General features: G+C 49.4%; 1 protein-coding gene across 1 annotated transcript in view; it reads right to left on the reverse strand.

Moving 5' to 3' along the window:
• The window catches only part of PLPP4 (phospholipid phosphatase 4), a 126,724-nt gene that overhangs the window by 5,578 nt on the left and 109,070 nt on the right, over positions 1–12,076 (reverse strand). Inside the window, exon 6 of the mRNA XM_030204741.1 lies at positions 5,895–6,065. Coding sequence (XP_030060601.1) covers positions 5,895–6,065 — 171 coding nt within the window. The remainder of the gene's footprint in view (positions 1–5,894; positions 6,066–12,076) is intronic.

Consider the following 12,076-nt stretch of genomic DNA (forward strand, 5'->3'; position numbering starts at 1 on the left):
TGTTTCAGGGGCTGTTATTATCAGCTTTATTATGCCTCTGTAAATTATAAGGAGTGATTATTACAGGCCCGGGAGTGTGTTGCTGCCTTTTCAGACAATTACAGCTCCCCGTACAGGAAGATAATTGAATTCGTAAAGAGAGCTACAAGATAAAATCTTGTGAGCGATAACTCAATAACCAAAGGGATGAGGGGAAGGTGGGAGGTTGTCTTTGCCCTTCCATTCACCTCCAAAAAAAGCTGAACACACTTGTCCGGTCTTATCGGGGGCCTAGAGGTGCAGAAGGGTGTCTTAGGCCTATAACACAGATGACCGGCCACTAATTCTGGTGCCATGACATTGTCTCAGTGGACTACGTGAAGTAAGGTCACAAGTAGAATTTCCAGAGACACCAAAGGTGACCCATTGCAAAGCTGAAGATTTATCATTGCTATGCTGGAGATTTAAGGCCAGTGAGTAAGATTTCTCTCATAGGCCCCTGCCAGTACATTCCAAAAATTAACATATTCTAATCAACGATAGAAAATAACATTCCTTTATCTACCTTGGTTGTCTAGTAATTTTTTGTGTCTCTGGTTTCTGCTTTCCCCTGTCTTGTCTTAATTTTTTTGCCAGGGCCTCCCTGTCATAAGTACTTAAGTATTGCCATACTGGGACAGACTGAAGGTCCATCAAGCCTAGCGTCTTGTTTCCAACAGTGGCCAATCTAGGTAACAAATACCTGGCAAGATTCCGAAAAAGTTCAATACATTTTCCCCAAGTCAATTTAATAATGATCTATGGACTTTTCCTTAGGAAGCCAGCCAGAGCTTTTATAAACCCCACTAAGCTAACTACCTTTACCACATTCTCTTCTTCTCTATCAAGTCCATCATTCATCTTCTCTCTGCATCCTATCCACCCTGTTCAGCATCTCTTGTCTGTGTTTCTGCCCCTATCTTCCTGCTATGGAAGCCTGCACTCCAGGGCCGCTGAGGGGGGGGCAGGGGGGGCAAATTTCCCCGGGCCTGGGCCTCCAAGGGGGGCCTGGCGCCAGGGTCAGGCCGCCGGCGCTGCAGTCCCCGGTCTCACCTGCCTGCCTCCACGGCTCTGGGCCCCCTTCATTCAAGCGGCAGTCGCAGATCACCTCTCTTCTGGCCTTCCGCCCTCACGGAAACCAGAAGTTACATCAGACGAGGGCGGGGCACAGGGAGAGAAGGCCAGAAGACACGCGATCTGCGACTGTCGCTTTGAATGAAGGGGGCCTGGAGCCGTGGAGGCAGGCATGTGAGACCGCGGACTGCAGCGGCGGGGGGAGCGGCAGGGGGCGAAGGCGGGACGGCCTTGCCCCGGGCCCAGCCTAGTCTCTCGGCGGCCCTGCTGCACTCCAGCAGGGAGAAACCTCAGAGGCTCCTCTTGAAGAGAGGACCAGTGAGGCCCAGGACCAGTGAGGCACAAGGCCTTCGGGGAGCGACTGATAATAGGGAACCAGTGAGGAACAAAGCCTCTGGGGTGCAATCAGCACTAGGGGCCCAGCAAGGGAGAAAGTTCTCTGGATGTGGCCAGCACTAGGAGCCCAGCAGAGAAGGACAGCTCTTGGGAGGACAGCCGGTCCTCAGAGCCCCGGGAAATCTTCCAGGAAGCCAGTGGCGTTCCTAGGGGGGCTGACACCCAGGGCGGATCGCCGATGTGCCCCACCCCCCAGGTGCAGCGCCCCCCCCCCCCCCGGATGCAGCGTGACACCCCCCCCCCCCGGCGAAAGGACACTCCCCCGCGAAAGAACCCCCCTGGGTGCACGCCGCTGGGGGGGTGCCGCGCGCTCCTGTCCTTCGTTCGTTCCATGCTCCCTCTGCCCCGGAACAGGACTGTTCCGGGGCAGAAGGAGCATGGAACGAACGAAGGACAGGCGCACGCGGCACCCCCCCCCCAGCGGCGTGCACCTGGGGCGGACCGCACCCACTGCCCCCCCCCCCTAGGAACGCCACTGCAGGAAGCCATAGCAAGCACAGGCATAGCCAGCCTAGAAGTTCAGCACAGCAGCCCCAGCCCAGGAGGTCTCCAACGGAGAGGTGAGATTTGAAGAGACCTAAAAGGAAAGGAGAGAAGGGACCTAGGCAACAAAGTCTCACCCACACACCGACTTAGCGAAGAAGCTGGGAGAAGCTTACAGCTACCACCTTGGCAAGCAAGACTGAAAGGGTTTGAAAGGTGTGATACTAGGACTAAAGACCTGAGTTACAGATTAATGCTATTAGTACTGGGTTAAATACAAGCATGTTAAAATTTGTTGGTGTTTGTTTATGGCAACAGAATTGAATCCTAATTTCTTAGCTGCATAAGACAGTGTATATAGAGGTCTATGTAAACAGACCGGGGCAGGATCGGGAGGCGGGACTGGTGGTTGGGAGGCGGGGCTGGTGGTTGGGAGGTGGGGCTGGTGGTTGGGAGGTGGGAATGGTGCTGGGCAGACTTGTACGGTCTGTGCCGGAGCCGGGGTTGGGAGGCGGGGCTGGTGGTTGGGAGGCGGGGCTGGTGGTTGAGAGGTGGGAATGGTGCTGGGCAGACTTGTACGGTCTGTGCCAGAGCCGGTGGTTGGGAGGAGGGGCGGGTGGTTGGGAGGCGGGGATAGTGCTGGGCAGACTTATACGGTCTGTGCCCTGAAGAGCACAGGTACAAATCAAAGTAGGGTACACACAAAAGCAGCAAATATGAGTTATCTTGTTGGGCAGACTGGATGGACCGTGCAGGTCTTTTTCTGCCGTCATCTACTATGTTACTATGTTACAATGAAACCTGTTTAATTTAATAGCCAGCCCTGTTCACAGCAGTCTTTTGAATTTTTCCTGGGGAGAGAACAGAGTAACCCTTCCCAGTAACGCTTTCTTCCCCAGGAAGAGGCACCATGCACCACTGACAGAGACAGCCCTCGGGAGGCTCCAACTAGGTCGGGCCCCAGATCCAGGAGCGCTCTGTAAGGGGGCCTTACATAAAAGCTCCAGCTAGAAAAAGAGGACAACTGTATGGAGAATCTACAAGAAACCTTCTCCGTGGTTCCAAACTGCACTAACCCTACCTATGAAAAGTCAGCACTGCAAATATTCTAGTCCAGTGTTTCCCCAAGTCCAGTCCTGGAACACCCCTTGCCAGTCAGGTTTTCAACATATCCACAATGAGTAAGCATAAACTTGATTTGCATACACGGCCTCCATTATATGCAAATCTCTTTTGTGCATATTCATTGTGGATATCCAGGACCGGACTTGGAAAACACAGGGCCCCTTTTACAAAGCCATGTAGGCGCCTAGGTGCACCCAACGTGTGCCAAAATGGACTTACCGCCCGACTACTGCGTGGCTCTTGTGCTAATTTCGTTTTTGGAACGCGTCCGCTACGCACGTCTGAAAAGTGGCATCTGACGCACATAGGTCCTTTCAGCCCAAATTCTTTACCGCTAGGTCTATGGCTGGCGGTAAGGTCAGAGACCCAAAATGGACACGCGGCAATTTTGATTTTGCTGAACGTCCATTTCAGGAAAAAAAAAAAGAAGAGGCCTTTTTTACAGGTGCGCTGAAAAATGATTCTGCACGTGCCCAAAACCCATGCCTACACTACCGTACGCCACTTTTCAGCGTGCCTTAGTAAAAGGACCCAACAGTTCTAGAACCCCAGAACACCTCCAGCTGCAAAAAAGGAACCACCATACACAGAATCTACGTTAAAAGAGTCCTTCTCTGTGAATACAACCTGCACTAACCCTACCTATGAAAATCAGTCAATCTCCCCCCACCCCCCAACTCCCCTCATCTCTCAAGGTCTATTTCACTAAAAGACAGTTACCACAGTTCCTCTCATCTCTCAGTGCCCCCCTCCCCTCATTATAAGGCAGTCAATCTCCCCCCCCCCAACTCCCCTCAAGGTCTATCTCACTAAAAGACAGTTACCACAGCTCCTCTCATCTCTCAGTCCCCCCTCCCCTCATTATAAGGCAATCTCCCCCCTCCCCAACTCCCCTCATCAATGAAGGTCCATCTCACTAAAAGACAGTTACCCCAGCTCCTCTCATCTCTCAGTGCCCCCCTCCCCTCATTATAAGGCAGTCAATCTCCCCCCCCCCCAACTCCCCTCATCTCTCAAGGTCTATCTCACTAAAAGACAGTTAACACAGTTCCTCTCATCTCTCAGTCCCCCCTCCCCTCATTATAAGGCAATCTCCCCCCTCCCCAACTCCCCTCATCAATGAAGGTCCATCTCACTAAAAGACAGTTACCCCAGCTCCTCTCATCTCTCAGTGCCCCCCTCCCCTCATTATAAGGCAGTCAATCTCCCCCCCCCCCAACTCCCCTCATCTCTCAAGGTCTATCTCACTAAAAGACAGTTAACACAGTTCCTCTCATCTCTCAGTGCCCCCTCCCCTCATTATAAGGCAATCTCCCGCCCCCCCAACTCCCCTCATCTCTCAAGGTCCATCTCACTAAAAGACAGTTACCCCAGCTCCTCTCATCTCTCAGGCCCCCCTTCAATATAAGGCACTCAATCTCCCCCCCCCCCAACTCCCCTCATCTCTCAAGGTCCATCTCACTAAAAGACAGTTAACACAGTTCCTCTCATCTCTCAGTGCCCCCCCTCCCCTCATTATAAGGCAATCTCCCGCCCCCCCCAACTCCCCAACTCCCCTCATCTCTCAAGGTCCATCTCACTAAAAGACAGTTACCCCAGCTCCTCTCATCTCTCAGTGCCCCCCTCCCCTCATTATAAGGCAGTCAATCTCCCCCCCCCCCCAACTCCCCTCATCTCTCAAGGTCTATCTCACTAAAAGACAGTTAACACAGTTCCTCTCATCTCTCAGTCCCCCCTCCCCTCATTATAAGGCAATCTCCCGCCCCCCCAACTCCCCTCATCTCTCAAGGTCCATCTCACTAAAAGACAGTTACCCCAGCTCCTCTCATCTCTCAGGCCCCCCCTTCAATATAAGGCACTCAATCTCCCCCCCCCCCCCAACTCCCCTCATCTCTCAAGGTCCATCTCACTAAAAGACAGTTAACACAGTTCCTCTCATCTCTCAGTGCCCCCCCTCCCCTCATTATAAGGCAATCTCCCGCCCCCCCAACTCCCCAACTCCCCTCATCTCTCAAGGTCCATCTCACTAAAAGACAGTTACCCCAGCTCCTCTCATCTCTCAGTGCCCCCTCCCCTCATTATAAGGCACTCAATCCCCCCCCCAACTCCCCTCATCTCTCAAGGTCTATCTCACTAAAAGACAGTTACCACAGCTCCTCTCATCTCTCAGTGCCCCCCTCCCCTCATTATAAGGCAATCTCCCCCCCCCCCATCTCTGAAGGTCCATCTCACTAAAAGACAGTTACCACAGTTCCTCTCATCTCTCAGTGCCCCCTCCCCTCATTATAAGGCAATCTTCCCCCCTCCCCAACTCCCCTCATCTCTAAAGGTCCATCTCACTAAAAGACAGTTACCCCAGCTCCTGTCATCTCTCAGCCCCTCCCCCTCATTATAAGGCAATCTCCCCCCCCCCCAACTCCCCTCATCTCTCAAGGTCCATCTCACTAAAAGACAGTTACCCCAGCTCCTCTCATCTCTCAGTGCCCCCCTCCCCTCATTATAAGGCAGTCAATCTCCCCCCCCCCCAACTCCCCTCATCTCTCAAGGTCTATCTCACTAAAAGACAGTTACCACAGCTCCTCTCATCTCTCAGCCCCCCCCCCCCCACATTATAAGGAAGTCACTCCCCCAGCTCCTGTCATCTCTCTGTCCCCCCTCATTATAATGAACTCACCCCCCTGCTCCTCTTATCTCTCAATGCACCTCCCCTTCATTACAAAGCCACCACTCCACTCCTGCACAGATTCAAGTATCTACCCCCACCCCCCAGCCTTGTTGCCTTTGGAAGTGATTCTCACCTTGCCAATGGTGTTTGTAGTCACACATGCGGGACAGCGCTATCATCATGGCGCAGTAGAGCGGCAGGACCACTGCACACAGCCTCCAGCTCTTCCCACGGCCCAGCTCAGTGAAACAGTTCAGCTTCCCCGCCAGGTAGAAGGAGGTGAAACCCAGTCCTGAAAACGCAACTGCCAGAGGGAAAGAGAAAGAAAAGATCCTGGTTTTATTCAGAGCTATCTTCTAACACAAGAAAGCCACTGGAGAGCCATAGAGGGCTGATACATTGGACACGTGTGAATACACGTTTCTGTATGACCTGCACCCTACCTGTTCCACACGTGCACCTCCTGTGTTGTGGAAGCCACATGCAACAAACGGAATATGCTTTCTGTTGACCCATGGCATTGTATGAAGCGTATTACAAAGTGCCTCAAGGTTTTCAATTTTTTGCAAGCTCCAGGATTTGGAGGGAGTGAAAAGCAGGGATTTTTTTTGCTGGATATGATCCCAAGTTTCTGGATTTGAAGATCCAGCTCTAGCAAGCTGCAGGTTTCTTGGGGGTCACTCTGAGGAGTAGAAGCCCTAGGCCTGAGAGTTGGCGGAGGGCCAGAGTCCTATATGGAGAAGGGAAGAAAGGGAATATGACCAGTCCTAAGGGAAGGGAAACAGCAGTGGCATAGCCACCCCCAAAGTTGAGGCACAGTCTACTGCTTTGGCTGGCAGAGATCCCTAAGACCCTCCTCCTCCTCCTACTACTACTAACTAGCATTTCTAAAGCGCTACTAGGGTTACGCAGCGCTGTACAATTTAAACATAGAAGGACAGTCCCTGCTGACAAAGCCAGGCAGTTAGTGGCTCTTCTCCTGGGCCGCCACTACACCAGCCAACACACTCCCTTCCCTCCCCCCCCCCCCCCCCCCCGCTGCCTTCTCTGCTGGTCCCCTGCCCCAGAAAAGGAAGTTGAGGTCAAAGGGGGCAGGGCACCAACAGAGCCAACAGCATATGCCTGAAGACTGCACCTCGTGCCTGCTTCTTATTGCTTTGCTGATACTCATCAGGAGAAGCTGCAGAGGTCCGCATGAAACAGAAAACACCACACTGAAGGAGGGAGGGAGAAGTGGGAGATGATGAATAGAAAGGGGAGGAGAAAAGATGAATAGAAGAGGGGAGATGCTGGATGGAAGAAGAGTAGAGACAGAAGATGAGTGGAAAGATGGGGAGAGAAAGAGGGGAGATGCTGGACGGAAAAGGACTGGAGAGAGAGAAGATGCTAATGGAGAGAGAAAGAGGGGAGATACTAGATGGATGGGGACAGAAGGAGGAGAGACAATGGATGGAAGGAGGAGGAGGAGAAAGAGAGGAGACACTGGAAAGATGGGGACAGAAAAAGGGGAGAGTCTGGATAGAAGGGTAGGGAGAGAAAGATAGGAGATGACAGACAGAAGGATGGAGAGAGAAAGAGAGGAGACGTTGGATGAAGGGTAGGGAGAGAAAGGGGAGACGCTAGATGGAAGGATGGGGAGAGAAAGGTGAGATGCTACATGAAAGGATGGAGAGAGAGAGGACATGTTGAATGGAAAAGGGTAGAGAGAGAGAAGATGCTGGGTAGAAGGATGGGGGAGAAAGTGTAGGCGCTGGATGGAAGGATAGGGAGTCAGGGTAGATGCTGGATAGAAATATGGGGATGAAAGAGGGGAGATGCGGTGGGAGGGCAAGATGGCGATCTGAGAGGAAGTCGCGTCTGAGCTCCCGAAACCCGACGTACTTGCCTGAGAGAGCAGCACTTTCCCCACGAGAATTCATGGGGAAAAGGAAGGGGAAAACAGGGATTCAGTCCTCCTCCTGCCCTGGAAGCCCGGCGCTCCGGCAACAAACGTTGGAGAAGTACGGCGTTCAGATGAGCAAAACCCCAGCTCCCGCGACGATGGAGTCCGTAGCTGGACTATCGGACCGCAGCATAGAGGCAGCGTCACTTAGCCCGCCTCCAACTACAGCACCACCGCAACCCGGAAGTGTTCGCTTCCTATCGGATGGGCAGCTACTGCAAACCGAAGGGTTTCCTGCACTAGCAACCGGAGGAGGCCCCGTGGAAGCGTCAACCCCAGAGAAGTTAGCGGCTACAGAATTGGGTGCAGTGAGCCCTGCACTCACTCCTGTCCTGGTGGCATCTTCCGTGGATAGCGGTGAAAGATTAAGACCAGCTGTAATAACGCTTGAGTTGCTGTGGGACGCCATACAGGGGATGAACACCAACCTTACCAAGGTAACAACTTCTATAAAAGAGGAAATTGTAAGTTTAAAGCAAACTCAAGAGCAGCTTTGTGGGAAAATGCAAGAAAATCAAGAGAAAACTGAAACACTGGGAGGAGAGCTTAAAAAATTACAGGATCTGACAGGAACTTTGGTAAAGGACAGAGACACTATAGTTAAGAAGATTGAATACTTAGATAATCAGGGGAGGAGAAATAACTTAAGATTCCTTAATTTTCCGAAGTCTCCTCTAATTCCTGCTAAAGATATGCTAAAAAAATATTTTGGACAAATCCTAGGAATCCCTAAGGAGGGCTTTCCGCCCATCACCGGGGCTCGCTATATATATGGAATTCAATCTCAACCCCTGATTTCTCAGCCTCAATCAGATCTGAACTTGACAGAGTTCCTTGAGAGTTCACTGGAGATGGTTACTGAACGCACAACTCTCCTGGTATCTTTCGCTCTTGAATTTGATAGAAATAACATCTTTAAATTGTATTTTAGGCATATGAATGCATCTTTTTTTGGAGCTAAGATCCAGATTTTCCCCGATCTTAACAAAGAGACACAAAAGCGTAGACGAGAGTTCCTGGTGTTAAAGCCAAGAGTTCTCGCTTTATCTGGAACATTTGTTCTAAAGTATCAAACAGCAAGATAGGGGCGGAGCCATGAGGCAGAGTGGGTGGGACCAAGGCAGAGTGGGAGGGGCTGGGTGCATACTACAATCTCCCTCTCAAAAATTGGGCCCCTTGGCAGCTCTGCTGTAGGGGAGAGACTGTGACAGCAGGAGTGTGTATGAGGCAGTAGAGTACCAAGGGTGGGTCGGTGGGGGTGGTCCGCCCAGGTGCAGGGAGCAAGGGGGTACGCAGAGCAGGCTTGTGGCTGCCAGGGGACCGGCAGAGCCGACAGCTGCATGCCTACTCCATGCACCCGCTTGCTGGGAGGAAAGGTCATGTGATACAATTTTTTTTGGGGGGGTGATATGCCTTGGGGGGCTAACGTGCCGGGGGAGGCAGTGAGCAAGGCAGGAACGCCACTGGTGTAAGGAAGGCTATGCCTCTGTATCTGATCATTATTCAATTTAAGTTTTCTTTATATTTTTGTGCTGGTGTTTTGTATTCTTAAATTTATATTGTATCACTGCTTTATCCTGTAACTTGCCTGGAGTTGTGTAGGTGAGACAGAAATATATCATCAAGCTTTCATAAATAAATTGAAATGAAACAAAGATATATTTTCTCTCTCCTCCCCTCTGGCAGTTTGAGGTCTGGGCTTCAACTCCCTTCTACCTTGCGAGGAAGTTGCCCTGTTTCACGAAATGGGCTGTAGGAAGACCCTAGCCATCGTGCAGAGGGGTCTTGTTGTCTCATCTGAAACAGATGCACTTTCACACAGTACTCTGAATGCACTCCTCCAACCAAGTCCTTTTGGGCAATTTCATTAGTTCAGGTCTTGCTTGAATATTTATGTGACCCCTGAGGCAGGCGTTTGATAGCGCCAAAACCAGGACCGCGTCAGCTCCTGTCTGCCAAAGTAGCAAATAAATCATCTTTTAAGCACTACTTCCTGTGTTTGAGCCTCTGTTGGTCAGCCTCTACTTTCTCTTGATCGCGTTGCCACTGTTCTGCACCATGATGTCCCCTGCATGTGTGACTTTAAACTGTAGTTGATGTTTTACTTTTACTCTGGAGGTCCTGTTTTTCCTAGTGTCGACTAATTCTTCTTTTATGTTATCCGCAGTGAATTGTAAAGGTTGTATATCATAGAGGCCATGAAAAGGAGCAAACCATACATATTTCTAATTTTTAATTCTTGGACTTACCATTGATCGACTCCTAATGCTTGAGAGTCACGCGAAAAACACAACCAAAAAGATGTTCCACTCAATGTGGAAATTAAAAAGAGTATAAGACCTTTCTTCCCAAGGACCGTCTTCCGTAACCTGGTACAATCATTGGTACTCAGTCACCTAGACTATTGTAATGCACTCTACGCTGGCTGCAAAGAGCAAATACTGAAAAAACTCCAGACAGCCCAGAATACAGCAGGCAGACTCATATTCGGAAAATCAAAATATGAAAGTGCTAAACCCCTACGAGAAAAGTTACACTGGCTCCCACTCAAAGAACGCATCACGTTCAAAATATGTACCCTAGTTCACAAAATCATTCACGGCGAAGCCCCAGCCTACATGTCAGACTTGATAGACTTACCACCCAGGAATGCTAAAAGATCATCTCGCACATTCCTTAATCTTCATTTCCCCAACTGTAAAGGTCTAAAATACAAACTAATGCACGCAACAACCTTTTCATATACGAGCACACAAATCTGGAATGCGCTGCCGCGCAACCTAAAAACGATCTATGATCTAACCAACTTTCGCAAACTACTGAAGACCCATCTCTTTAACAGGACATACCACAAAGATTAACACATGTGAACTCCCCCACATGCATCCAAAACTGTCTTAAAATGTTCTCTTGTTATATTACTATCATGTTTTTCATTATCATGCAAACCAAAATCCTTCTGTAATACCAAATGTCTATTCTCTTCTTATTTCCACTATTCATGATGTATTGTAAGCCATATTGAGCCTGCAAAGAGGTGGGAAAATGTGGGATACAAATGCAATAAATAAATAAATAAATAATATAGCTATTTTGCTTTTCTTGAGCTGGGAGCAGACATAACAGTTGCAAGACAGCTATAATGTGCTTTTTCTGAAAGCTACCCTTCTAAGGTTGTGGTTTGACATTTGGCCTATGCTAACTTGTGATAAGTTGCTGCTCAGCAACTAAGACAGAGACTCCTATGACTAAGGACACCTGCAGTATCCAGATAAACAATCAAAAGGAGAAGTAAGTGGGTGTGGGTAAAACTGTAGCCTTAGCAAGAGGGTGGGGATAGTAACGGGGTAACTTTACCCATTATCTAATGAAAACGTATGCTTATGTGCATGACAGGCCCTAACTGTCAATTTAAGGGAATAAATGATAGAATTTGATGGAACGTGCTGGAAACTGGATTCATCATAACAGGAAACAGGATATTCTGAAAAGATGCATAGTCATTAGGTAGGGAGGGTAATTATAATTAAGATAATGAAGAAAGGAAGAAAAAGTATTTAAGAGGAAACAGAACTGAGGGTGGCGAGCCTCAGTGTGTCCACTAGCAAGTGGACATATTGACAGCTCTGAGGGAAAACTCTGTTTTTATTTGCTACATATTATACTGTATCGGGACGTTATTTGTTAATATTTTAATAATTACTGATTGGCTTCTTTGACAATTTGAATAAACATTTATTATGTCTAATACTTATTTAGTAGACAGAGTTTTTCTTGCCTGGGGTTCTGCTTGAGGGAGTAAAGATTTACTCGAGGGTCCACTCCCCCCCAGGAGACCTCCAGAAGGCTACAGCCTCTGAGGCACAGACAGGAAATGCAAGGTGTCTAGTGAAATACATGCTTTATGATCGTATTGTATTGTATAGTGAGAGCAATCCGACAAAAGCAAGAACAAGATTCCCCACAGGGATAGGCAGAAGGAAAGTGCAGTAGGGAAGACCAGGAAGAAAAGAACCGAGGAAACGTGGTTCCAAATGAAGATCTTTATTCTATATAGGGCAACGGACCATGTCGCAATAATGCATGCATCAGGAGACCAGAAAGCTGATGTGATACGTCAGATCACAAATGCAAAAGTATAAACAGATCTGGTCAAGGTGAATTCCAGCGAGGAAACTAATGCACATGTCACACAGCACTTTGCAAGTTCTTTAAACTGCTTCGTCCTCCATAGAATAAAGATCTTTAATGAAAACCAAGGCTCCTCAGTTCTTTTCTTCGTGGTTGTCCTTCCTGCATTTTCCTTCTACAGTAGAACCACCTTCAATAGTGGTAACACTGACGATAGCACTGGAGTACCTGTAGGGGGCAGC

Source organism: Microcaecilia unicolor, chromosome 5 (assembly GCF_901765095.1).
Source record: "Microcaecilia unicolor chromosome 5, aMicUni1.1, whole genome shotgun sequence".
Lineage (NCBI taxonomy): Eukaryota > Metazoa > Chordata > Amphibia > Gymnophiona > Siphonopidae > Microcaecilia > Microcaecilia unicolor.